At 29.9% G+C, this 26,258-nt stretch overlaps 2 protein-coding genes across 9 annotated transcripts in view; one reads left to right on the top strand and one right to left on the bottom strand.

Annotated features, from left to right (window-relative positions):
- Positions 1-21,951, top strand: part of RhoGEF3 (Rho guanine nucleotide exchange factor 3) — a 184,190-nt gene extending 162,239 nt beyond the window's left edge. For 3 of the 4 annotated variants that reach the window (XM_015322101.2, XM_089179127.1, XM_015322100.2), the window contains exons 11-22: positions 4,451-4,575; positions 8,388-8,807; positions 10,456-10,558; positions 10,848-11,036; positions 12,503-12,714; positions 15,137-15,237; positions 16,374-16,690; positions 16,875-17,243; positions 17,361-17,723; positions 17,834-18,047; positions 18,333-18,575; positions 18,672-21,951. In XM_015322101.2, coding sequence (XP_015177587.2) covers positions 4,451-4,575; positions 8,388-8,807; positions 10,456-10,558; positions 10,848-11,036; positions 12,503-12,714; positions 15,137-15,237; positions 16,374-16,690; positions 16,875-17,243; positions 17,361-17,723; positions 17,834-18,047; positions 18,333-18,575; positions 18,672-18,811 — 2,796 coding nt within the window. In that variant the 3' untranslated portion in view covers positions 18,812-21,951. Of the gene's footprint in view, positions 1-4,450; positions 4,576-8,387; positions 8,808-10,455; positions 10,559-10,847; positions 11,037-12,502; positions 12,715-15,136; positions 15,238-16,373; positions 16,691-16,874; positions 17,244-17,360; positions 17,724-17,833; positions 18,048-18,332; positions 18,576-18,671 lie in introns of those variants that run through there. The other variant, XM_089179128.1, reaches the window with a different exon arrangement.
- Positions 21,725-26,183, bottom strand: LOC107066997 (upstream stimulatory factor 1). Of its 5 annotated transcripts, XR_016178792.1 has the most exons (8): positions 25,949-26,168; positions 24,926-25,113; positions 24,268-24,649; positions 24,017-24,172; positions 23,644-23,936; positions 22,772-22,959; positions 22,383-22,486; positions 21,725-22,244 (listed from the first exon to the last, which is right to left on the bottom strand). XR_016178792.1 is itself a non-coding variant. In XM_015322109.2 (5 exons), exons 3-5 carry the CDS (start codon positions 24,610-24,612, stop codon positions 23,712-23,714), a joined length of 726 nt encoding a protein of 241 aa, XP_015177595.1. In that variant the 5' UTR covers positions 24,613-24,644; positions 24,926-25,113; positions 25,949-26,168; the 3' UTR covers positions 23,223-23,711. The 5 variants fall into 5 exon arrangements, 3 of the variants coding, with proteins under 3 accessions (XP_015177595.1, XP_015177593.1, XP_089035265.1); XR_001475805.2 differs by lacking the exon at positions 23,644-23,936 and having other exon boundaries at positions 25,949-26,183; XM_015322109.2 differs by lacking the exons at positions 21,725-22,244; positions 22,383-22,486; positions 22,772-22,959 and having other exon boundaries at positions 23,223-23,936; positions 24,268-24,644.
- Between the last annotated feature and the right edge of the window lie 75 nt (positions 26,184-26,258).

Here is a 26,258-nt window from a genome sequence, read left to right as displayed (position 1 = left end):
TATTTTCTTTCGATTTTCAACGGCAACGAGATCTCGCAAGCAAGAATTGTTTTCAAATGATAAAATAGTACGTTGTGAACTATGTAGGTATGATGTAATTACGTACCTACGCGAATAATTACGAACATAGCGAACGATGTTTGTTTGCAAAAGTAGTGAACAAACATACATTACTCGTATTTCGAGAGAAACTTTCGCGAGTCACTCTTTGAAACTTTAACTGTATATATATACTTTTGATTGTATCCACTAACTCGAGTGATTTTTTTTATAACGATTTTTGTATAAAATATTATCAGTAACCTACGTCATACTAATATATTATAAACGATTGAATTTAATTTTTTAATAAATAATCGGGAGGGAGGGGAAGGACGATAACGTTACAGAATGCATTTAATAAATGATAGGTTAGAATAAATAATACAATCGAATCAATCGATATGAGAGTAAACGAGAAATTAATTGTATAAATAAATTATATATATTTAATCTTTCAATGCTATCTTATGCGGATAAAACTTTCGTTAATAATTAACTTTCAGGGCAAACGTTGTTTAATACTTCTTTTATTTGCAAATTAATACTCTTTCGAACTACTATTAAAAAAGTAGGGCATTCTATTAAAAAAAAAAAAAACCAATATAATTGGCTTTCAAACCTTTTATAAACATTTCTGCTTATAAAAAAATCATACATCACATTATACAACCCTTTCCTGATACTGTATAATTATTGGTTTATTATACAATTAAAAAGAGATAATAATCAAGTTATATGTTTCACGCTGTATATACATAATTTATCAAAAATTATTTATATAAAACACAAATTATTATTATAATGTATATACATATGTATATACCAAAGGTCATGGTATACTAATTCATTGAATTCGTATTAATACGAGCTAAAATACTGTAAATCAAAAATATAGGATACCTTTTAAAAAACTAATTTTTTGAAACTTTTTTTTATTGCAATTTATAGTCAATCAAAAACCGATCAACTTTCGTTTAAAGTGTTTTTTTGTCAGATTATCACAAGTATTTACATGGGACACCCTGTATAAAGGATGACTTACAAATAATTACTTAAATAAATGATTAATTACTACCTTTTTTTGTATTGAATTAAATTTCATTGTATTTCATGACAAAAAATCAATCATGTTAGATCACTTGAAAAAGGATTTATTTTAATTAGAAAATTAACACTTAGAATCAATTAATTTCTACTCTTAAGTATTTAATCTTCCCCTTTTCAAAACAATTAATCCTAATGAGAATCTTCGAATAGTAGTTAGTACAAGATTTAAACTAATACATATATTTAGGGAAATACAATTTCAACTCTACTTATCATACATATATATTTACTGTGCATTTCCTATAAGCCTTGTGTCTGATAAATCTACAAACTTACTACTGCGCGACACAAAGAGAGAAAGAGAAAGAGAGAGAGAGAGAGAGAAGTTATGTGAAGCATTCCTAAATTTAATTAAGCAAAACCTCAACATACTAATCTTCCATCTTCAATCTCGTACATATGTCTCTTCTTGAATTCTAACGTAACAAATATAATTTCAACTAATTGCAATTTCATTGAGATCAATATTATTTAGATTCATGTCTAAAATAAATTAATTCTTCAATCAAAATTTCAATGCAAAGGAGGGAATTAGTTAAACGTACCTTTGATTTTTAATCGATTATTATAAAATGAGTTATATTTGATTGATCGTAGCTTTTAGTTTAAAAGTAGTAGGAAAAAGAAGAAGAAGAAAGGAAAAAAAAATATTTTCGTTTAACATAAAAAATAAAAAAAAGGTCGAACGCGGAAGTGAGCCAGGAAAAATATACGAAAAAGTTGGATAGCAACTAGTCCTAGGTAATTTCGAGGAAATTATACCGTCGACGACCATCTAGACTTTTGGTATCCTGCCAAAAATTTCTTTCTCATGAAGGGGAAGAAGAAGCTTTTGTAACTTTTGTAGGAAACCCCTTCATAGATTCATGTCAAAGAAAAAAGAAGGGATGGGGGAAGTTAACATTTTTTTCAAAGTCAAGACTTTGACCTCTTTAATTACGTTGGAATATCCAATTTTTTTCTTGGATAGGAACTTTGACGTTTGAAGATTCATATATATATATATATATATATATATATATATATATATATAATACATAGAAAGAAATCATGACGTGTATGTACAAAGTGGATCAAATAAAATGTTACAAACTTTGTTCAGAAACTAATCAAAATATTCAAATAATTATAACAGTAAAAATAACACGAGAAAAAATATAATAATAATACTAGTAAAAAAAAACAAAAATGTATGGAAAAAATTTAATAATAAAACATTAAAAAGAATTTTATATATCCGTGTTAAAAGTCACTTAAAAAAAATATGTTAAACGCTAACAAATATAACCACAGTAATGTTCCATTTAATTAATTAAAATATATGAAATAAATATCTTTATTATTACAATTACTGAGAAAACAGATTGTAATACTTAATGTGAACCAACCTGTATAGACAATAGGTATATAGGAAGGAGAAACACAGTAACGAGCTGTCGTCACAACGTCGACACTCCTCGGATGATACGTGTGAATCGTTTTCAACTATGCTAACGTTGTATTCGTTCCTATTCAGAGGGTGGAACATAATGTGTGTGATGTGTGTTAATAGCAAATAGAGGTATATGAAACATTTCGAAGCACGGATACACGTATACACACACACATACTAGTAACGAATGACAGTCAACGATTTTATAGGTATTTAACATTCGAAACGAAGAAAATATAATATTACACACAATTGTGATTAATTTATTATAAGCAACATTGAAATGAACGTGTATTACTTTTATATGAGTTTTATAAAGATTCATATTAAATTTTTCAAAAAATAATCTTTATGTAGGACACGAACTTTTTATCGTTCTTTCCCCACTTTTCCCTCTCTGTTTGAAAGATTAATGACAGATAAAAATTAAATATTCGTCTATCTATCTTCGTTTAGATCGGTGAACTTTGACCGATATTTCATCATTCGTACCCACTCCTAGTCACCAAGTATATTTTTAGAAAATATTATTCTCCTTTATTTGATTTATTTTTCATGATTTATTTTAAACGACTATCGACAAGATTTTTCTGTCAAATATTGTGTAAACTTCGTAAAAAGAAATAGTTTTTGTTTCAATCATCTTTTTGTTTCTATTAATTTGAACGAAGAAATAAAAATAAAAGGGTTGGGTGGGGAAGGGGAGTAAAAGAAAAATAAGATAAAGAGAAATGAAACTTTTTAAGATAAGAAAGGAAATAAAAAGGTGGAGTGAGAAAGAAAATGGCGGTTCTCGTAATTAAGAGGCATACGACACAACGGGCATCGAGATATTTCGGTCCGTTGAAGCTTCTTTGCTTTGCACCTAACTCGAACAATGGCAGTGTGCTCGACGAGTCAAGTGATCCTCGACTTCGCTTAGAAACCACCCTTCTCCTCGTAACCAGCACCACTACCACCACCACCACTACCCCAAGACCACGACCACCGGTACCACTGGGTACCACGGTATCACCACACCCTCCCTCCTCTCCAACCGTCCCTCCTCGACCAACCGCGATATGAAATATGGTCCAAACTCGTTGAAGAAGAGAATAAGGTTGTCGAACTCGGCCATGTAGGCAGAACAGAGTTTCACAATGAATTCTTACGCTAGCATCTTTGTTCGGAAAATAAGAAAAGACTTTTCTCTCGAGTACATATTACCTTCCACAAGTTGTTTCCCCCCTATTTTTTCTTTTTTCTTTATTTCTTATTTTTTTTCTTTTTTCTTATTAATATATTATATTCAAAATCAGATATTGTAACAAGGAAAAGTACTTTTATTTTATTAGGTCAACATTTATACTTATATGTATATATTTTATTCAATGTTAATATTAACCCTTATTGGTCGTCAGGTTTTTATATTGATGATTTTCACCAACATAAGTTATAAGTGGTTTCTATAAATATTCAACAAAAAATTGTTTGTTTATTTATTATATTATTTTAATTATTAAATTGTTTAATATTATATTATATTGTAAGAATAACTTATTATTAATGAAAAAGATTTACTTTTTTTTAAAGGAGTACTACAACTATATGAAATTATTAATTATTTAATTATAATTAAAATATTTTTATTTATAAATCACTTCCCACGTGACTTACGACCGATTAGGGTTAATATTGTCGATATTTTAAATAGGTCATTTATATTTACGTACAAAATTACGTCATGTTGATACAGTATTGATGTATTATTACAAATGCAGGCTAAAACTGTTTGAAAATTGTTGACCTAGTATGTAACCATACCAAAAAATATGTATATATATATATATATATATATATACGTGTATATTTTTTTTTATTTATTCGTAGCCTCTTCACGATCAGTATGCCAGTCACGGTAGAAAGGATCGAAGACGAATACCTGGAATCAACAAAACCCAACGACGTATCAAAGCATCCAGTACTCCAGCTTTGCTCGATCGAGATCACGAAAGGTAATGATCAATTATTTTTTAAACATATTTTCTTTTTTCTTTTTCTCAATAAAACGAATATTCGAAATTTCTAAGTATTTTCACTCAATTACACTCGATAACAATCAGTAATATTAAAAAATAGCATTCAAATATTACGCTCGAATAATTTACTATTACGATTCAAATAGAAATCAGAATGTTTATATTGGTCAAAAAAAGTATGGCAATAAAAGACGCCCTACATAAAATAGCCCTTTGAACATACATTAACAATGTAATATGTATGAGTACGGGCCTGTGTATATATGTATGTATATTTATGTAATAAAGATCAACCCTTCGTTTTTGTCTACACCCTACGTGAGTAGACACCTCACCTATTTACAAAGAAAATCACGTGTCAAAGACGACACGATAGAATTTTGTAAAAAAAGAAAAAAAAGATTATTAGAGAGAAGAGTAAAATTTCAAATACTTCACTTGAATTTTTCACAAGAGTTTTTCAACTAGACCTTCCTCAGAATTTGTTTCTTTTTCGAATACCATAGAAAGAAAATAATAAATTCTTTCTTTCCACCATCCATTTTCATGCTTTTATTTCACAATACTTCTCTTTTCTATCTATCTTTGTATTACCTTTTTCGATACAGAAAAAAGAAAAGAAAAGAAATAGAAAATATAAAGATACAATCAAAATAATTGATTTGAATTATTGATAATTATATTAATAGAGTTACTCAATTAGTTGGAATAAAAAATGGAATTCCTAAGTAGTACGAACTTATTAATGAACAGAGTATTCATAAATGATGATTAGCATTAAGAATGTTAATAATAGTTAATATTTATTGACGTAGAAAAAACGTTTCTTTTTTTTTCTTTGCAAAATAAATCATCAAAAGTTACAGTTAACACCCAATTTTAGCTGTCCTAATAATTTTCCTTTTTATACATTTTAGATTTCTTTGAATTTTATACTTTAAATAATTACTTTGTAAATATAAAATTTCGCGTACTTTTAAAATTACATTACATACATACAATTAACTTTGATTCCATTTAAACAAAAAAATACGTATACTATGAACTGGTGAGTAGGAAAAAAAGCATTATTACAAATATAAAATATTATTCATCATTTATAAACATCTAGTGAAAGAAGAAGGAAGAAAGGAAGAGACACACATATACATACACATGTACACACAGACACAATTTGAGAGTAGAAAATGTCAAAGGCTTTTTGACCTCGTACTTGACGTGCTTCCTCGCGTTTTTCGTTTCTCATCATGATCCCGGGACCTCTTGGATTTGTCGCACACCGAAGTATGAGAGAAATAGAGAAAGAGAGAGAAAGAGATAGAGAGGGTTGTTTGCCGAGTCACGAGTAAAGATGTTATTTCGGTTGACCTACCTGGAGTCCATCGACTTTCTACACTGCTGAACACACCCCTTTGATACCACCTTTCTCCAAATTTTAATTATAATTCGAATATGAACTAACACCATATAATTTGTTTTCCATTTATTTTAACCATTTTAAATTCATTATAATGTAAAAAATTATAATAATGTGTATAGTATATATATATATATATATATTATAAATTTTTTTTTATTTTGTGTAATTTTTTCCAACTTAGAATAATTTTTATCTCGATTATATTTTATTTTTTATTGCTAATTTAAGAATTTATTATTTATAGGTTATCTAGATCTCTAGATTCTGTAAGTTTCAAATAGATGGTACTGTATTACAATTCATTTATTTTGATATATGACATAACTAACCTTACTTTTTATATTTTTTCTTGTATTATTATTTTATGTATTGCATTGTAATTATGGTATTATTTTGTGTGTTGTTATAATTTACTAAATAGTTTAAAATTATAATAAATCAACATTTTTTATAACAAAGCCACAGCAACGTGTGGCCGGAGCATCCTAGTATGTATATATATAATAATTTATAATATAATACATTATTTGTTTCTCTCTCTTTCTGTTATTCTCTGAAACTTTTAACACACAATAAATCAATGTGATAGAAAATAAATCGAAAGAAAAATGTCGACACCTATGATAACGTGCAAACCAAAAATAAATCCAATCTTGTACCGATTACCTAGAATAACTGAGAATGTTTTCGAATAAAAAATCGGCCGATTAAAAGTAAAAAAAGGGGGATGAGAAAAGGGACACCGAGATGTCACTACAAAGGATAAATGGGTACCTTTTGTAGAGACCGACGAAGAAGGGAATAAACGATGCTTCTGCACCCGCATCTTTCGAAGTTTGAAAGAGAAGGAGGAAGAAAAAAAAAGTAAGAGAAGAAGAAAAAAGAAGAATGTGTGTGAACGAAAAAAAAAATAAAAGAGAAAGAGAGATAGAGTTAGAAATAGAGAGAGAGAGAAAGATATATATATATATATATATGTATATATGTACGAAGGTAGACTGCAGCAGCATCCCTTCGTGGTCCTATACCTGAAGCGACCCTTCAAATCTGTTCTCGGAAGAAGTATCACACAGACGTATCAACATACATATATCTGTGTATGAGAAAACACGCGATCCACCTACGTACACATACACTCACTCACACATTTACTTACGAATACCGGAAGATGATGTTGGTATACGTGTGAACTGCAGGTATGGATATCTTCGTTGTGTTGTTAGTACTAAGGTTCAGTCGCTTGCAACTCGTAGCCCATTACACTTCCTATCTGAAACTTACGCTAAAATTTTCTTCTGATTTGATAAAAAAATCAAATTGTGTGAATTTGATCGTTAAAATATCTACTTTATTATTACATGATTGATAATTTAAAACGTGCAAGGGGATTTGTGACAAGTGTTTTTGAATAATGATAATAATAGTGAACGAGCTGTGATTAAATTATTCTTTATTATAGATCGATTTTATTTATTAACAATAAGTGACAACGTATAATCGCGATAATAAGATAATAAATATTAATATATAATATATATTCGAAGCTAGGAAATATAAAACGAACGTCAAGTAAACTTTTTTAAAAGTCAAGATGTTGTTAAATGTACGAGAAATAACTGAAATGTCAATATAAGGATCAATCGTGAAGAATAACTTTGTTTTAAGGCGATTGTCCTTATGATGTGGTACGTTATTTACTTTCTTAAAAAAACAACAACAAGATAAACGTGTATTAATGGATAGTAAACTCATGGAATAACGAAAAGCATCTGAGAAACGATTACGTTTTTCTTTTAATCTTTATAAAAAATCAAAATCTTAGAAAATAATTTAGAGGCATCTTTTTTAACAATAAATTATATGAAAAATTAATTTTGTAAAATTCACGAACTGTATTTCACGCGTAAATATCATCGATTAATAATCAAACTGGTAACACAACACCTTTCACTTGCAAAATGATTTTGCTTCGACGACCACAGGTTTCCGTTTTCAAAGACCTGACGCGTTTAAATTCTTTTTTTTTTCTCGAAAAATTGTTGTTTCCGTTATTTCATTTTCATCAGTCACACTCGTAACATCTGCGGTCGTGCATAATCGAAGAATGCCATTCATTTATCTTCCCAATGTCTTTCAAACATTTTTCTTCTGTCGTTTCGTTCAATAAAAATATTACATTTTTCAATGAACAAACAACATTACAAGTCGTATAATATGACCAAACTGATCAATCATAAAAATTAAAATTTAATAAATATTATCGCATAACATTTGTTACTCAATAATTTAATATAATAAAAAAAATACAATAAATTAATTAATGCACAAATAAAATTGATTTTTTTATTTTTGTTGTTTTTTTTTTCAGTCGACAGTGGTCAGGTGATGAAGAAAGTGATGGGACACGTAGTCATCAAACAAGAACAGAACATCCTTTGACAGAAGCAACAATACCATTGGTAACTCATTCTCGTCTTCAGGATCCTTCGACCTTGAATTCGTCGAACGTAATTACATCTTCTGGCGGTGGTACAGGACAAAATTCACACCGTTCTAGTACACCACAGAGTCAACAGGAAAGCGTCTTACAAAAATTTCGAAAGAGCTTTTCTTTAAGATTCCACAAAAAGGGAAGTAAAGAAAGTACGGAGGGGGAATGTCCCGTGGAAGAGAATGAAAGAACTACTGGGCAGCTGGGAGAAGAAGAAGAAAGGGAAACATCAACCATATTGTCATCTGAACAAAGCTCACAACACAAGGACGATCCTGGCAATGATCAAAAGTTCCGGTTGGTATATTCGAGATGAAATTTAATTTTTTTTTAATTCATATCCAATTTACAAACTTATAATTGTTTCAAATATCGAATAACTATTGAATTATGAACATTGAGTTGTTCTAGTACCTCTCGAAAATTGTTTCACGTGGATTTGTTTCGATATAATGGCCTTCAAAATATAATTATTATCAATAATTAAAGAACATCTGGAATCGATGTGAAACTGTACGTTTACTAATTGTCTCTTGACCGAAAGCATAATTTATGTTTCGAGCACAATTTCTACTGTTCCTTTATGTTCCAAATTTAAACTCCAATTTGCTATTTTCTCACGTTTAATTTAAGTACAGGTCTCCCTCCAACAACACGGTAGATAGGTTCCCTTGAAAATGCCGTGTTATTTGAAACCGTGTTATTTGAGACCGAGAGCCAATGCAAAAAGAGGGGTTTTACGTTCCGAAAACTTTTTTAAAACAAATATTTTTTTTTTTAATAAACAACTTAATTTTAAAATATAAATGTATGAACAATACAAAACAAAAAATATTATCTTAATTTAACGCAACTTGAATTTAATTTATTTCTTCGTCGTCACTGCTCAATTAATTCAACTGAGAACGTTTTTTCGGTAGAATGATATCGCCTTGACTTTCAGAACGTTTTTCTTTTTTTTAAGTTCTTGCATCTTCTTCTCTCTTTAAAAAAATCTGTAATTTTACTTTGCTTGTTGTTTCTTACCAGGTCATTGTAAATTTCTTGGTATGGACCTAGACAGTTTTGATGCTTCCTTTTAAATTTTCGGCTCCTTTCTTTGGAAGGATCTGCATTCAAGAAAAATGACTCGAGATTTTCAGCTAAGTTTAGGCCTTCTTGTAATATTTTTAATGTTAACTTATTAACAGCACGATCTTCATCAGTACTAGTGTCTTCAGGATCAATTTAATTTACAGTTTCGGATACCATTTCCATCAAATCCGCTTCGTCAACTTCTTCTTCCATTAATAAACCTTGAACGTCCACAATAGCTATTTCCACAAAACCTTCGCCTCCGATTGATTTAGCAAGTTCTGATATGCAACCAATTTCATTTTGTAACGATTCACGCACGTTTTCTATTTTAACTGAAGAGAGCCATATCTCCTTCCAACACGCATTTAACGTTGATGTTTTCAGTTCACAACAGCGTGAGACACTTTTGTTTTCAAGCTATGGAGATGAAAAGAAATACTTTCCGCAACACTGTATCTTTAAGACGGTAAGCCTCGCCGCGGCTGTAGAAGTACAGTGTTGTAAAAAGGTTTTTTGAAAGAAAACCGTTTTATAGGATACCGTGTTGTAGGAGGGTTCCCGCAATTATGAATCGTGTTATAACGAAACCGTGTTATGAGAAACCCTGTTGTTGAGGGATACCTGTACTTCGATATTACCCATTTATAATGGGCATATAGTTTAAACATAATTAAATAGAAAAAGTAAGTAACTAGAACAAAATTGGCATCAAATATAAAATAATAAAAAGAGCGATTATTTATTTTTTTAGTATACATATATATAGTATTTGTTTGTTCTTTCAAATAAGAAATAGATTAAAACCATGATGAAAAAAAAATATAGAAGAATAACTTTTTGCTATATTTCGTATTTTCCTTTTTCACAGATTTGGTCCTTTGGTATGGAGGAGCAGTAAAGAAAGGAAAAAGAGTAACAAGGCGGCACGTAATGCAAAATGCAACAGCGGAGACAGTGGAATACAAATAGAGGTAAAGATTTTAACCGACATTGCTGCATCCTATAAACATTATTATAATTATTATTAAAGAAAAAAAATGTATTCCTGAATGAGTTCGTGGAAAATCGTGAAAAGTAGTATTAGCGTTAAATTTTTCCAAGAAATTCGAATGAAAGAAAAATTAAGAAAAAAAAGAACAAGCTGATAAAGAAAGAAAGAGAAAAAGAAAGAGAGAAAGAAAACGAAAAAGAAAAAGAGAAAATGGGTTAGTCAAAGAATATCTATCTCTTGTGGAATGAATTGTGTATGGCGTACTATAGATGGTATCTGGTGGAGCATTGACTGTGGGCAGTAGTGGAGGAACGATGGGGGGTGGCGATAGCTCCGAATCCCACGACACCGACGTCCAAGATGAAACGGACAGCCCTCCGGCCCTTCGTAGGCGAGTTGCCGATAAATCAAGACCCCAGTCCGAGCTCATCAACCAGATACTGATAGACAAGTTTAAGGTAAAAAAAATTGTTGCTGATTAGTGAGAAGATCTCTCAAAAATGTTAATATCATCTCTACATATGTGTATATATTTTCATATTCATATAAATATAATAATCATTTATCTAATTGTGAGTAACATTGATCATAACTGAATCATTAATAATAATAATAATAATAATAATAATAATAATAATAATAATAATAATAATAATAATCTAATTCAACAATGAATAAAAAAATAAAATGGATAACCGGAGTCACACATTAGGATTGATAATCAACTTCTTTATATATATATATCTGTGAAATTCACATACGACAAAAGAGAAATCACGATTGACATTGTCCTTGCTCTCGAACTCGTTTAAATTTTAAACAAGCATAGATCCCCGTAGTCCTATCTCGTCATTGTTGATGATAACACGTTGTTGGATGTATCATCCGCATTTTCTCCGGTGCCCATACTCGTGTGGATCACAACCGACACCGATAAGCAACAACGAGAATATAACGTATATCGCATGAACCAGGATACGAGGAGGATACATAAAAGAGAAAGAGAGACAAAGAGAAAGAGAGAGAGAATGTGTGTATGTGTGTGTGTGAGAGAGAGAAAGAGAGAGAGAGAGAAAGAGAGAGAGAGAGAGAGAGAGAAAACCCATATACGGTTCTGGTCAGTCGATATCGCGAGAGTCACAGTTGCGTCGTGCGCCGTTCAACGAGCGCCGATCGAAGAGTAACGCGAAATATATACACATACATCCTACTACTGTAGAAATTTTCCAAGGTAGTTACATCAATAGACGTCTTTGATGACGATTTCTTTGAACGACTCTAATCAACTAAGATCAAATTTCTTCAAACGTGATTTTAAACGAATTGACTTTGACTTTGTTCTATTTATCTCATTCTTTAAAATTATTATTTTTATATATAATTATTTGTAATATTATTTGTATATGTATATACAAATTGTCCCAAAAGTTACTTTACCGAGAAAAAAAAGAACAATAATAAAAAATCAATATTAGTGTATTTATAGAATTACAATATTTTATTGTTTATTGAAATCTCTAATTAGTGTTATTATAATCAAAAATAAAATTTGGAACTATACGATTTCACCGTCACTCGAAATATCTAACCCCAACAAAATTTGTCTAATATTTTTTTTTCTTCCGAAAAGTTATTTTTGGGACAAAGTTTTGGTCTATCAAAAAAATATGAATATATAGAAATAATAGGAGAAAAAACTGTATGCAAAATCGTTAAACTATGAAATTATTGATAAACGTTAGGACATATCATCTTATCACATTAACACTCGTCGTAATACAAATTTCATAACGAAACGATTACTACTACTTAATTCATTAGTATTCTCATTGTAATATATATAAAAACATAGAGATTATGAAATGAAATCAAATGAAATATGATCAATGTATCGAGACAAAATACAGACGATTATATTTTTCAGGCCGACTTACAGAGTCGTGCATCGAGACATCAACACGTACGTAGGGCTAACAGTGATCTTGGTGGACAAAGATTACTACAGTGGGATACTCGATCAGGATATAGTCATATTCACAATTATCGAAGGATGCTATCAACACCATCACCGATTAAAAGCAGACCACCAAGATTAAGCCCAAGACACTCTTCCCACGACATCGTTACACTGAGAAGGTGAGTTTTTCTCTTTATTTACCTCTCTCTCTCTTTTCTTTCTTCTATCTTATCTTTCTTTCTTTCTTTCACTCTCTCTCTCTCTCTTTCTTTTCTTTCTTTCTTTCTCATAAAAATATCGTATTTCGATCGCGTACGCATCATTTACTACCTTCTTGCCATTCGCGAAACGAGCATTCTTTTATGTATACACATGCGTACACATAAGAGTAATGCTGCACGGCCTGATCTTTTGGCACCTGCTACGTAAAATTTTCTTTCATTTTTATATTGGCACGACCGATAAATAAAAAATAATTCAAATATATATATATATATATATTTGATATAAAATATTATTAAATTAGTAATGTCGTCAAATATTAATTTAAAAAAATATTAAAAATTTTCATCGATAAACAAATGATTCTACAATATTATTCATTAGTTAAACGTGAAATATTTATAATAAAAATATTTCGAAAAAAATAAATTATTTTATAATGTTATTTATTTATACTAATACACACACAAAATGCTTCTTAAATTTTCATTTAAAACTATTTCTCTCTCTGAACGATATTTATTTAAATATATACAATATATTAAAAATTTCGATATTATTTATTGGCCAATCCAATACTATATTTAATAATAAATAATTTGAAATTATCAAACGAGATGTTTTTTATGAATCTTATTTTCATTTTTACGTAGCATTTGCTTGAACGCTGTTAAAAAGCCTTAGCATTGAATATTACCAATTGGCAAAAAATACAGTATATATATATTGTAATTTCTTCTATACCAAGGGTGAAACATTTCAATGAAAAAAGTTTGATCGAATAATGTATTTATCGAAGAAAAGTTCAACACGATGTTCATTAAAAATCTTTGTATTCTTACTTTTTAATATCCAAGTACTTACTTATCTGTTTCTCTCTCACTCTTTTTCACTTAACTGTAACACCCTTCGTAAAGGCTTTGATCGCAGTTTTACGATTAGCTTGTTATGTGCACTACTACTTAAACGCTGAATCTTATTTCTTTTATCTATCAATAAATGCGCTCATCATAGATCGGCCGCTGCTTTCTTTCGTACATGATAAAGTTTTAATAAGAAAAAGAAAAAAAAACGAAAGAAAACAAAATCATATATATATATACATAAATGTACCTATATATATATGGAAAGAAAAAAAGTATAAATAAAAAACAAAGAAACTATCATTAACATAAACTACACTCGCGACTAACCTATATCAAACCAACCATCAAATCCCAGATAATCTATTATAAAATGTCCTTCGCAAAATTGACATTTCTTTTATTCTCGAACCTTTCCAGTAAATCGAGGGAGACTAGTGGTAGGTAGACGGGTATTATAACAAACCACCTTCTTTTTAATTTTCCTCGTAAAGTTGGTCTGTCACGCGTAAACACGTAACCAGTAAGGACGTAGTACCACCTTCGTAAGTGAACGCTTCGATCGTTTGTTTCGTTATCAGTGAGGAGACAGAAAAGTTATTCGTTTATCTGTCTTCTTTTTATTCCTTTTTGTTTAATATTTTTTTTCTCTATCTCTGTCTGTCTCTCTCTCTCTCTCTCTCCTTCTCTCTTTTTTTCTATCTTTCTTTGTTTCTCTTCATGCACGATTATAAAATAATTCTTTTTTTTATTTTAATTTTTATTATGTATCGAAAAGAATTGTCGTCATCGTCGTCTCGATTTCTGTATTTATATACAGGGTGCAATTATTTTACATTTTATGGAATATTCTAAGAATATTTAGATATTTGGATAATTCTTTATTAGCTAAGACACCCTGTATGTACATATATATGTAATAAGAGTACATACAAACGTATATAAATATATATATATAATAATTATAATAATAATAATAAAAAGAAGAAGAAAAAGAAAATTCTCATCGGTGTACCATCCCGAATTGTAGATTAGAATTGCTTGCAGTAGAATATCTCCGAGTGACGTTGTAATATAGTTGTGAGTAATTTTTCCGAACTTCTCCTTGATGAGAAACAAAATGATAATGCAAAATGATGATCGAGGTGTACATTTTCGAAAGGACAGTTCCTACGTATGTACAGATTATATATATATATATAATAAAATAATATACATTTTGTCATGCGTATATATATGTATGGACATATTATATATATATATATATATATATATATATATATATATACACATATACACATATAAATATACTATCTACCTATCGTAATTCGTTGCTGAATGTTGTATCGATGCTTACACGTAAAAACACACGCTTGTTGAGCCTCTCCGCCCGAACTTAAGATAATAATTAAAAAAAAAAAATTAAACAAAAATTAAGAAAAAAATCAATAAAAACCCATGTGTTTGGGATTTAATTACCTAACTACTATTAATCTAAGCTTTATTCTGGTCTCAGTAACGCGAAAGGGAGGAGTTCTCGGACAAATTTGAGGCGCTCACTTAGTCAGCCACTGGGTATCAATCAGCTTTCACCCTTGATGCGCACCAAAACTGCAGGTAAGAGAAAAACCATTCACGAATCAGGTATCTTCGAAGAATCGGTAAACGAAGAAGTTTGTTTCCAACCGACAGGAAGCATAACTATTTTCTACGTTTTCACAATATGTAGTTGAAATATGGCTTAAATGATCATCCTCCTTCTCACTTGTGCCCAAAAATATTTATCTGTAAAATTGTGTTTGATGAAATCCATGTTCCATTTGAAAGTACTATCCTTCCATTAACAGCTTGCCTTTTGTTTAAATCAAAATGCACAATAATTATCTCTATTTCTTTTTCCTATCAGTGCTACTCGACATTATTATATTTCGATATTATATTAAGTGTAGCAATTAATTCGTTATCTTGATATTAAAATCATTACATCAAAATTACCCCCCTTTTATTCGTCAAAGAATTACGCAATTGGCTGACAGATGGGTCCAGAGATTATCTATCGATAATAATGTAGACTATTTCGAAGAATAACAGATATAATATGAATCACTACATAAATAAATACTAAATTATTTTAAATGGAATCCGAATTAATTGCTCTTCCTAATAGATATACCTTAAAAATTCTCTAAAATAAATACCAAAGTTTGCATGCACCTTAAGTAGAAGAGTCACAATTTTTGAAAGTTCGTCGCTCTCTTTAGACCGAATGCATTTATTGTTAGTAAAGAGAAATCACATCGTCATGAACTGCTCCGCACCTGTATTCTATATATATATATAACTTGATCGTGTCGTAAAATGAAGAAAGAACGTTGCTTCGTACTCATTTGTACCCAATCGTTGAAACGCTTCTGTTAGCAAAGCTGCACTGTAGAACCGTTAGATCGTTCCAATTGTGATAGATCTATCGAAGTGGAGAAATACGAAAGGTGATGAAGAAAACGAAACAAAAAGAAAGAAGGAAAAAAGATTGATCTTCATCTTTTTCCCGTTGTTACCGAGCAGAACGAGCTGGACGTGGAAAGAGACCAATCAAAGAAAAAGAGAGAGAGAGAAAGAGAGGAGCTCCTAGGAAGCTAAAATTACGTCTTCTTTGAAACCGAAGCTAAAGGAGTTAGCACTGTATGGGGAAGAAATTACGTGTAACCTTGAACACTTTCATCAACTGATACATCGATCTTTCTGTAATCTAGGGGCGAGATTACCCGGTGGAAATGTCCTGTCCGAAGATGAACAGGATGGAAGAGGTGGTACCTCAGACGACGAGATGATGTCTGATTCCGAATCATCCATCGCCTCGCTCACGGACAGAAAAAAATCTTTTGAGCAGACGATGGATGAAGAGGTGGTCGTTCTGGCTGAAGCTGTTTGGGATCACGTAGCTATGGAACCGGAGGAATTAGCTTTTCGGGCTGGTGACCTCATCGATGTGCTTGATATGGTTGACAAGGATTGGTGGTGGGGTAGCTGTGAAGGAGAACGTGGCTGGTTTCCTGCTGCTTTCGTTAGGGTAGGTTTACATTTTTCTAATCATTTCTATCAATTTTGAAATTTTCTGTTCAAATTCTATATTCAATTATAACTAATGTGAATATAATAATAGAGATGTTCAATATATAAACTATTGGTAGATTTAGTGTTAAAATACTTCGATGTTCTAAAACGTTATTTGTTCAGTGACATATCAATTACAGTTGCGGGTAAGTCAAGAAGATACCGTCGAAGATTGTTTAGCCGCGATAGCCTCTGGAGGTACATCGAACTCCCAAAGAAGGCGCACAAGCGTGTCGTTGCTATCGAATGAACAAGTTAGGACAAGCGTTGTTCGTGAATTGGTCCAAACTGAGAGAGACTTTGTGAAGATTTTAAGGGACGTTACCGAAGGATATATAGCAGAGTGTCGAAGACGTACAGATATGTTTAACGAGGAACAAATAGAAACGATCTTTATCAATATCGAAGAGCTGTTAGACTTTCAATCAGAATTTTTGAAGGATTTGGAATCTCGTATTGATTGGAATTCACCGCACAAGAGTTGTGTCGGCGAGTGTTTTCTGAAACACGTAAGTGATACATTTGATTTCTTTTCCCTCCCATCTTCGAATTATTTCGATAAAATCACAAGAAATGTCTATCAAAAGATTCAACTTAAACGTTTCTATGTTTCCTTCTCTTTTCAGAGAGCAGGCTTTCGAATGTATTCCGAATATTGCAACAGCCATCCAATGGCAACCGCCACACTGCAGGAACTTTATCAGCACAATCGTTATAGCAAGTTTTTCGAAGCTTGTAGACTAATGCGTGGTCTGATAGAGATACCTTTGGATGGATACTTGCTTACGCCGGTGCAACGGATATGCAAGTATCCCCTGCAGTTGGCGGAGTTGTTAAAGTACACGAAAGCGGATCACCCAGATTATCATAAAATTCAAGAAGCATTGGAAGCTATGCGAGGCGTTGCTGTATTGATTAATGAAAGGAAAAGACGAATGGAAAGTTTAGAGAAGTTGGCTGCTTGGCAACTTAGGGTCGAAGGATGGGAAGTACGTTTGATTCGATGATATATATATATATATAGTTATCCTTTTTTATACTTTTCTTAAATTATTATTATTTCGACGTTTTATTATGTGTGTGTGTGTGTGATCTTTAGGGCGAAGATCTCATAGAAGTTTCTTCTCAACTGATTTATCAAGGTGACGCTATGCGAGTAACCACTGGTATGTGGACGAACAACATCACGCTTTTCCTCTTCGATCATCAGCTCGTCTATTGTAAGAAAGATATTTTAAAACGTAACACTTACGTTTACAAGGGTCGTATTTATCTCGATACGAGCGAAGTCATCGACGTGCCAGACGGAAAAGGTAGATTTTATTATATCTTTTAGAGACTGCTAGTTATGGAATTAATATTTTTTACATTTTTCGTTACTGTTTTAAATAAACGATCAGTATTTATAATAAAATATCATTTATATACTCTGTATCAATTTATATTCTTGATACAATCTTACCTTTATTATAAACACTGATAAATTATTATTTATATTGAACAAAAATGTTTTAAAATATTGATCAAATAAATAGAAATATATCTTTTTAGTCAGATAAATTTTCTAATGTCTCTAATAAATAATAATATTCTCACAGATCATCAGTTGGGTGTGACGGTTAGGCATTGTTTGAAAGTATATAGCTGCGTAAGAGACAAATGGCTATTGTTCTGTTGTCGTACGGCCGAAGAGAAACATCGTTGGTTGGTAGCAATGGCTGAGGAACGACGACTGGTAGCACAAGATAGGAACGATGGACTGGAATTTCCAGCTGCTGCTCGGCAACTCGCCAGATTAGCGGCAAACAGACAACGAATCAGGCCACCCGTAAAACCTCGGAGTATGCAAACTGTTTTTTTTTATATGTAAAAATCTTGATCGTTACGAAAGAAAAAAGGAAAACTAGATGAATCTTGAATTTAAACTGTTCTTTTAGGCAAATCATATAAGAGAGAGCCAACGTACGACGTATCAAACGTAGTAGCACAAGGCGCAACCAATTCATTGGGCCGTAAAGTCGGTATCTGGTTTACGTTCGGTAGCAGCAAGAAAAATGCACGACCTCAACCGTCCTGAGACAGGCCCACCTTCGTTCCGTACATCGATTTGTAAAAAAAAATTACTTCAACGAGAAGCGCTTTTTTAATCATAATCCTTCATCCACGATCGACTTGAAATTTTTAAATCGATCTTTTGAAGTTATTGGCATTATTTCAGCGCTCATCGAATGTACGGTACGAAGGTACGCCAAATTATCTTTACGAGTCGTTGTGCTGTACTAAAAAGAAAAGTATATATATGCATATACAAAAGAAAATCAAAGTACAGCTGCGATATAAAATAAAAAAGGACTCTAGCTCGTATATAAAATAACATCTTTGTAGTGAAATTGATTGACTGTTGTTCTGCATCAAACTATTATTCTACGATTCCGAAGAAAGAAAGAAAAATAATTATAATGACAGCAAATCTATAATGTCAATGATCTTTTCGTTCACTGCCTCGCTAAACAAGAACGTATTTCGACAAGCACCACTGCTCTAACTATTTGCTCTTTAAACTATTCCTTCCGGTGAAACGTACTTTGCTTAAAAAACAAAAAAAATTAGTAATAAAAATAATTAAAAAGTCCGATATATAGATACATATATATACAAGTATATATATATCTTAACTGTACATTAAAGTTTTTGATCGAACCAAAGTTGATAAACGTGAAAGATTCTTCTAATTGGATGTGTAGAATCGCTTGGAAGACTAGTTAGGAATTATATATTATTGCCAGAGGAGAACTGTAATAAGCTAGAAGAATAAGATCACTTATAGTGATAGCTAGTAAATGTATAAAAAAAAAGAAAATAATAATAATAATAATAATCAAATAGTATGCTTTTAAAATACTAAACGGGAAAGTACTAGTCACTTGTATCTGCAAACTAATAACGACAATGATCAATATTAATCTTATTAATACGGAAGGAATGGCTTTGATTACATACGAGATGCATATAGAGTGTGAACGTGGAGAAATGTTTTTTTTTTATTATGACGAATGAAAGACTGATATGAATATGATATGCGCTTGTATAAGTGGAAATAATTATTGCGGAACGTGATTAAAGGTCTTTCGTAGATGACATCTCTCAAACGGGCTCCTTTGTAACTCTTATTACTGCCTCATTAAATATAGAATGTTATTCCATGTGAACTATGTAATGATAATACTCATAGTAGTTTCAAATGGCGATGAACGAACACTTTGAAAAAGGCCCATAATTATGTTTCCGTGTCAAATAACAAAGAGACATTTTGACTTTATTGGTGAAAACTTTGGAATATGACGCCAATAATAACAGAAAAAAAAAATATATATATATATCAATGGGTATGTAAATATAGTACGCATATCAAAGCCCTCAAAGACACGAAGACCGTCTAAAGAATCTGCACATTTTTTCTACTCTTGTACAGAACGCAAGGATTCGTAATAGAAGTCGGTTGAACGGTAAAGAACTTTGAGATCAAAAGTTTTAATAAATAAAATTCTTCAACTTGACAAGTTCGAAATATAAAGAATATAAAGATTAAATATATAAATAAATAAATACAAAAAAAAACATATAAAGATTTGCTCTCACCGATCGAAAGTTCTCAACACTGCCAATATGTTTAAAGAAATGTCTTTGTTCGATCAATTTCTACACATGTTTGCTTTGATAAGTCAAAAAACAAAAGTTGGTACACACTGAGGGAAATAGAAAATATTATCGTTAAGCTTAGCACGTATATTTTTTTAATTCTTCTTTCTTATGGTTCCACTTTGGTTTAACAATGCACAATTATAAACAAAAAGAATATTTACACAAAGGGGAAAAAGAAGAATAAACTAAATATATGTATAAGTTTTCCACTCAGTTTCTGGCATTGCATCTACTATATGACAAAGACAATATAATCGTAGATCAGGAGAGTAAGATTCCTACTAACTAAGCTGTATAGAAAAATTGTTAGTACGTTGAAGCTTAGATTAGAAAAATACATTTGTTGCTGGACCTAACTTTTTTCAGAGTTATTTTTATAGGACAAATTTATTGATTTCAATGTGATTTCTTTGTGTATACTATGCACAAGGACGAATTCTAAACATGGTCAACTTATTTTTTAAATATCTCGTGTCTCGCTCTATCTTTCTTTGTCTCTTTCTCTCTTTCTCACTCTCTCTTTCTTCCTCTCTATCTTACATGCTCTCTTTTTCTTTCTCTTTCTTGTGAATATAAAAAATTTAGAGAGGAGACGATAATATTAAATTATGTATTTATTCTTTACCGAAATAACTTATTGAACTTATATATGCTTAACGAAGTAAGAAAAGAAATACTATCAGATGTACATTGTTGATTTCAAAGATTAATATTTATTTTTAATTCCATCTTAAATAAACGAAAAAAAGGTTGAAAAAAAATCTGAAAAATATTTAGAGACACGTAACTATAAATATCATTCCTTTTCTTGTACTACTATTGGAAGCCTCTTGCCATAACTGCTTAGACCCAATAGAGTACAAGATATTAATGCAAATATATCTAAAACAGCTACATACAAAAAAAAGTAAAATAATGTGCTTTAAAGCAATAATAATATTAGAAATTACATATACACATACGTACATATATACATATATAAATATATATACATATATATTTTCCCCTAAATTTGATAATGATAAAACTGTATGTGCATATTTAAGGATAAAAAAAGATATAAAGCTCATTTTGTTATTATCAACATAATTAGATATATATTATGGCAATGAACTAAAAAACATAATACTGAACATGTTGCTCTGTTGAATGTACATAAATAGATGTATTTTACAATTGTAAATACTGTAGACCTACCAGTTAACTTCAATGCATTTTAGAATAAAAACAATAAAAAAATTAACTTTCAAGTTAAAAACATATATCATATGTAACATTTGAAAAAAGTTACTTATTGATTATGGCGCAATGTTTTTGTATATTTGTACATCTGATTTAATGATTTAATAATAAATTTTCAACTTTTTTAATCTATCGTTCGCGTTATATGTAGTTATTGTTTATAGTATATATGTACAGTTGAATTTATAACTATATAATTGCGATTTATATCGTTTATCAGATACAAGTATTGTTTAGTTAAATACATGTAAATAAACATTTTATAATTAACTACAGTAATGTTTTATTGTGCTAAGTTATATTAATTAATTACGTCCTTTCGATTTACTGTAAAAATATATAGAACACGTTGGTAAGCATTGAAAACAAGATAATATATCGAATATCATAAAATCTAACAAATAATTAATTGCCTAATATATAATTGGTATTACTAGATAATTGTGATTTTAAATGGTAATATTCTTTTCTCAATTGCATTGCACTTGTCTATATGTGTGAGAGTTTTGTCTTCCCTCCGACAACTTCGTATTTTTTCCCAAATATCTAGCATAATTTCCTTGTATCTGAAAATTAAGATTTTGCTATGTATTCATAGGCTTGCATTGAAATATTAACTTTTACTTTATCAAAAAAAAAATATTTCAAAAAAGATCTACAATAGTAAAAATATATAGATAGTACAATATAAGAAAATATCTTACTTGTAATTCAGATTTAACTTTCATATCTCCTACATTAATACCATTTGTAGCTTCTACCAAAACCGTTTTGACGTTATCGTGACAAATTGTATATATAGTTTCATCTGTATTAAAATATAATCAAAGTTATGAATTTCTTCAAATCAATTTTGTCAATACATTTTTCATTATATGCGTGATGAATAATCTTAAATTCATCAAATAATTTCATTTCAATCTTTTAATTGTTCTTAACATGAACAAGAATATAAAATTAACGAAAATCAAATATATATTCCATTATACTTAAAGTAAAAATATCAAAGGTGCTTTATTGATAAAACAAACAGAATGATCAAAAATAATGACTCTCTGTTATTTTACAAAGACAAATGTGATACGTAACTTACCATTCTTCTACTTTAGCATAATGATGTACAATTTCCATTGTCGTTTATAACTATTAATCACTGTTCTTCAAATTGTTTTTTAGTCAATTATTTTAATTCATATTTATACTTTATTTTAAATTAATACGCAGCATCTTTTCACGAGCGACACAACGGAATAATGCAGAAGTAACAAATTGACCAATGCACTTCATATAAAAAATAAAGATAATTCTATTGAGATCACATATATAAATATTTAATTTATCTTTAATGAACAAAATTAATATCATTTAAAATCACTAACTATACTCTATTCTTTCTTCCATTTTTTTTATTATAAAATCAAAAAGAAAAAAATTGAGGTAAAATTAAACCTCTTTAATAATTTTTCAATAATCTATAATATATATAGATACTCAGCATTTATAGTAATAATTTTATATGCGACGTATTGAAAAGTCTCAATGAATTTACATAAGAATTATTACATTTCTGTTTTGTTTTTCTTACACTTTTCACAGCTATCTCTCTCGAAAATTTTTAATGAAAATTCTCGAAATTGAAATTATTATTTATCATATATTTTACGTAAGTTCATTCATTAAATTTAAGCAATGAGATATTGTATAAAACATTGCGATATATCGTTTCTTATCATCAATTTTAAATTCATTTAAATTTAATTAATTAATTAGCTTAGAGCTTCATATGTTCGCATAATTTTTATTAATAGAAATTTAATATTTACGTCGTCATACGTATTTACAACTATTTGAAATTTTAGAAAAGACATCCGATGTTATGGATGCTATTAAATATTATGCCGAAACTGGTATATATGCGAGAGCATTAAAATTGATTTGTAAAGTTGATCTAACTCCTGTAATTACTTTAGAAAAAAATGGGGGAATGCATTTAGCTGCAAGTGATCATTACGATGCTGCAATAAATCATTTTTTTATCTTAGCCGAAGAAATTGTTCAATACCAACATAATTAGTATTACTAGATAATTGTAATTTTAATTGGTTATTTTCTTTTGTCAATTGTGTCACAACTTGTCTGAGATTTTTGACTTCCTCTGATAACTTCGTATTTTCTTCCAAATGTCTAACATAATTTTCTCGTGTCTTTCTTAAATCCGTTATGTATTCACAGGCTTGCATTAAAATATTACCTTTGCTCTATCAACAAAAATATTTCAAAAAAAGATCTATAATAGTCAAGATAGATAATGTAACAACAATATGTGAAAATATCTTACTTGTAATTCAGAATTAACTTTCATATCTCCTTCATTAGTACCATTTCCATTTATACTTTCTGGTATAAGTTCTCCTAATTTAAAAATCCAATTGTTGATCTTGTCTCTTCTACGCTTCTCTACTTCGTTATGTGTCGCTCTCCTCTTTTCGTCTCTCTAAAGAAAAATTTTACAAAAACTTTGAATTCCATTTATTGACTGAAACTATATAAAGAAATAGCGTAAAATAACAGTTATTACCAAGGTTTTACCTTTTTAGCACCCAGAACAAGATTTTCTGATGGTTCTATTTTTACTTTGGTAACACAAGGAATTATATCTCTCGTAGAGTCTGAAGAAAGCATTTCATTTCCATTACTAAGCAGATATAACTGACCATTTAATGGAGAAGTCAAAACTTGTACGGTATTATTTACAGGAGTTGCTACAGACAATTCACTATTCTCCAATTGATTATCGCTAACTTGTACTACACGATAAGCCACAGCACTTTCATCTTTATTTATCTGACATAATTGATACTGAACATTTTCATCCTCTGATTTAATTTCTATATTATCATCCATATCTATTATTTCAGCTTCTGTCAAAACCATTTTGACGTTATCATCAGAAATTGTAGTTTCATCTGTACTAAAAAATATAATCAAATTTATGGAATTCTTAGAATCAACTTTTCAAATAAACATAGATATATAATGGATAACCTTAAATTCATCAAATAATTTCATTTCAATCTTTTAATTGTTCTTAACATGAACAAGAATATAAAATTAACGAAAATCAAATATATATTCCATTATACGTAAAGTAAAAATTTCCAAGATGCTTTATTGATAAAACAAACAGAATGATCAAAAATAATGACTCTCTGTTATTTTACAAAGACAAATGTGATACGTAACTTACCATTCTTCTACTTTAGCATAATGATGTACAATTTCCATTGTCGTTTATAACTATTAATCACTGTTCTTCAAATTGTTTTTTAGTCAATTATTTTAATTCATATTTATACTTTATTTTAAATTAATACGCAGCATCTTTTCACGAGCGACACAACGGAATAATGCAGAAGTAACAAGTCGACCAATGCACTTCATATAAAAAATAAAGATAATTCTATTGAGATCACATTTATAAATATTTAATTTATCTTTAATGAACAAAATTAATATCATTTAAAATCACTAACTATATTCTATTCTTTCTTCCATTTTTTTCAATTGTAGAATCAAAACGAAAATTGAAGTAAAATTACTGTCGAACAAATCTCTTTTTAACCCTTTGAGTGCTGAATATTTTTACTTAAAATGTTTTTGTAGGAACAGAATAGTTTATTATTAAGCAGATTCTAGTAATAATTATATTTAATAATTAAAGTTTTTCTTTATGAATATAACTTAATTAATTAATAAATTACTTTACATTAATATTAACAAACACGTATATGCTTTGAACGATAAGGTTAGTAATTCTTACCAAATGCATATATGCGTCCCATAGCACTCAAAGGGTTAATAACTTTTTAATAATTTATAATACTTAACATTTATAATAATTTTATATTTGCGCAATTTTTAAAAGTTTCAATGAAATTGCAAAAGAATTATTACATTGTAATCAATAAAAAATTGTATAAAGCGTTGCGATATTATTGACGATTTATTATCGTCAATGTAAAATAATCATTTATATAAATTAAATTAATTAATTGAATTTAATTAAACACAACTTTTATTAATAGAGATTTTATATTTTCTTTGTTATACGTATTTACAGCTTGTATGTATATATTTCTCCAACATGGAGACATCTGGTAAATATGGTAAGCTAATGATGAGGAAGATAAAGGGTTAAATTAAAATGAGAAATAAAACACGTGATTGAGCCAAGAAAACGTATGATACTTTATTGAACACGTGTTCTCACCTCTCGTTCAGTTCGATTGTATATGAATACAATAATGAACTTCACAGTCGAAAAAGTATTTATGCACTCTTTTTCACAAGGATGACCGTTATGGAAGTGTATAGGTTGCTGATACACTTCCTTTACTTATTACCTTCTTGGACTATTCTTCGTTGGTTTCGTCGCTAAAAATGTATCGTCGTAGGCGTCCAGCAAAAGAATAAGACAAGTGCTTTTTCTTAAGGACGCTGTAGGGCGTATGTAGAGGGAATACGAGTGGTCAGCGTATGATGCTAACGCTTCGATACTCCCTGCAGGATTCGATAGGACT

Source organism: Polistes dominula, unplaced genomic scaffold (genome assembly GCF_049000335.1).
Source record: "Polistes dominula isolate Pdom_NZ unplaced genomic scaffold, Pdom_raw_medaka contig_37, whole genome shotgun sequence".
NCBI lineage: Eukaryota > Metazoa > Arthropoda > Insecta > Hymenoptera > Vespidae > Polistes > Polistes dominula.
The sequence above is the reverse complement of the archived record's forward strand: the minus strand, read 5'-3'. Positions and strand labels throughout refer to the sequence as shown.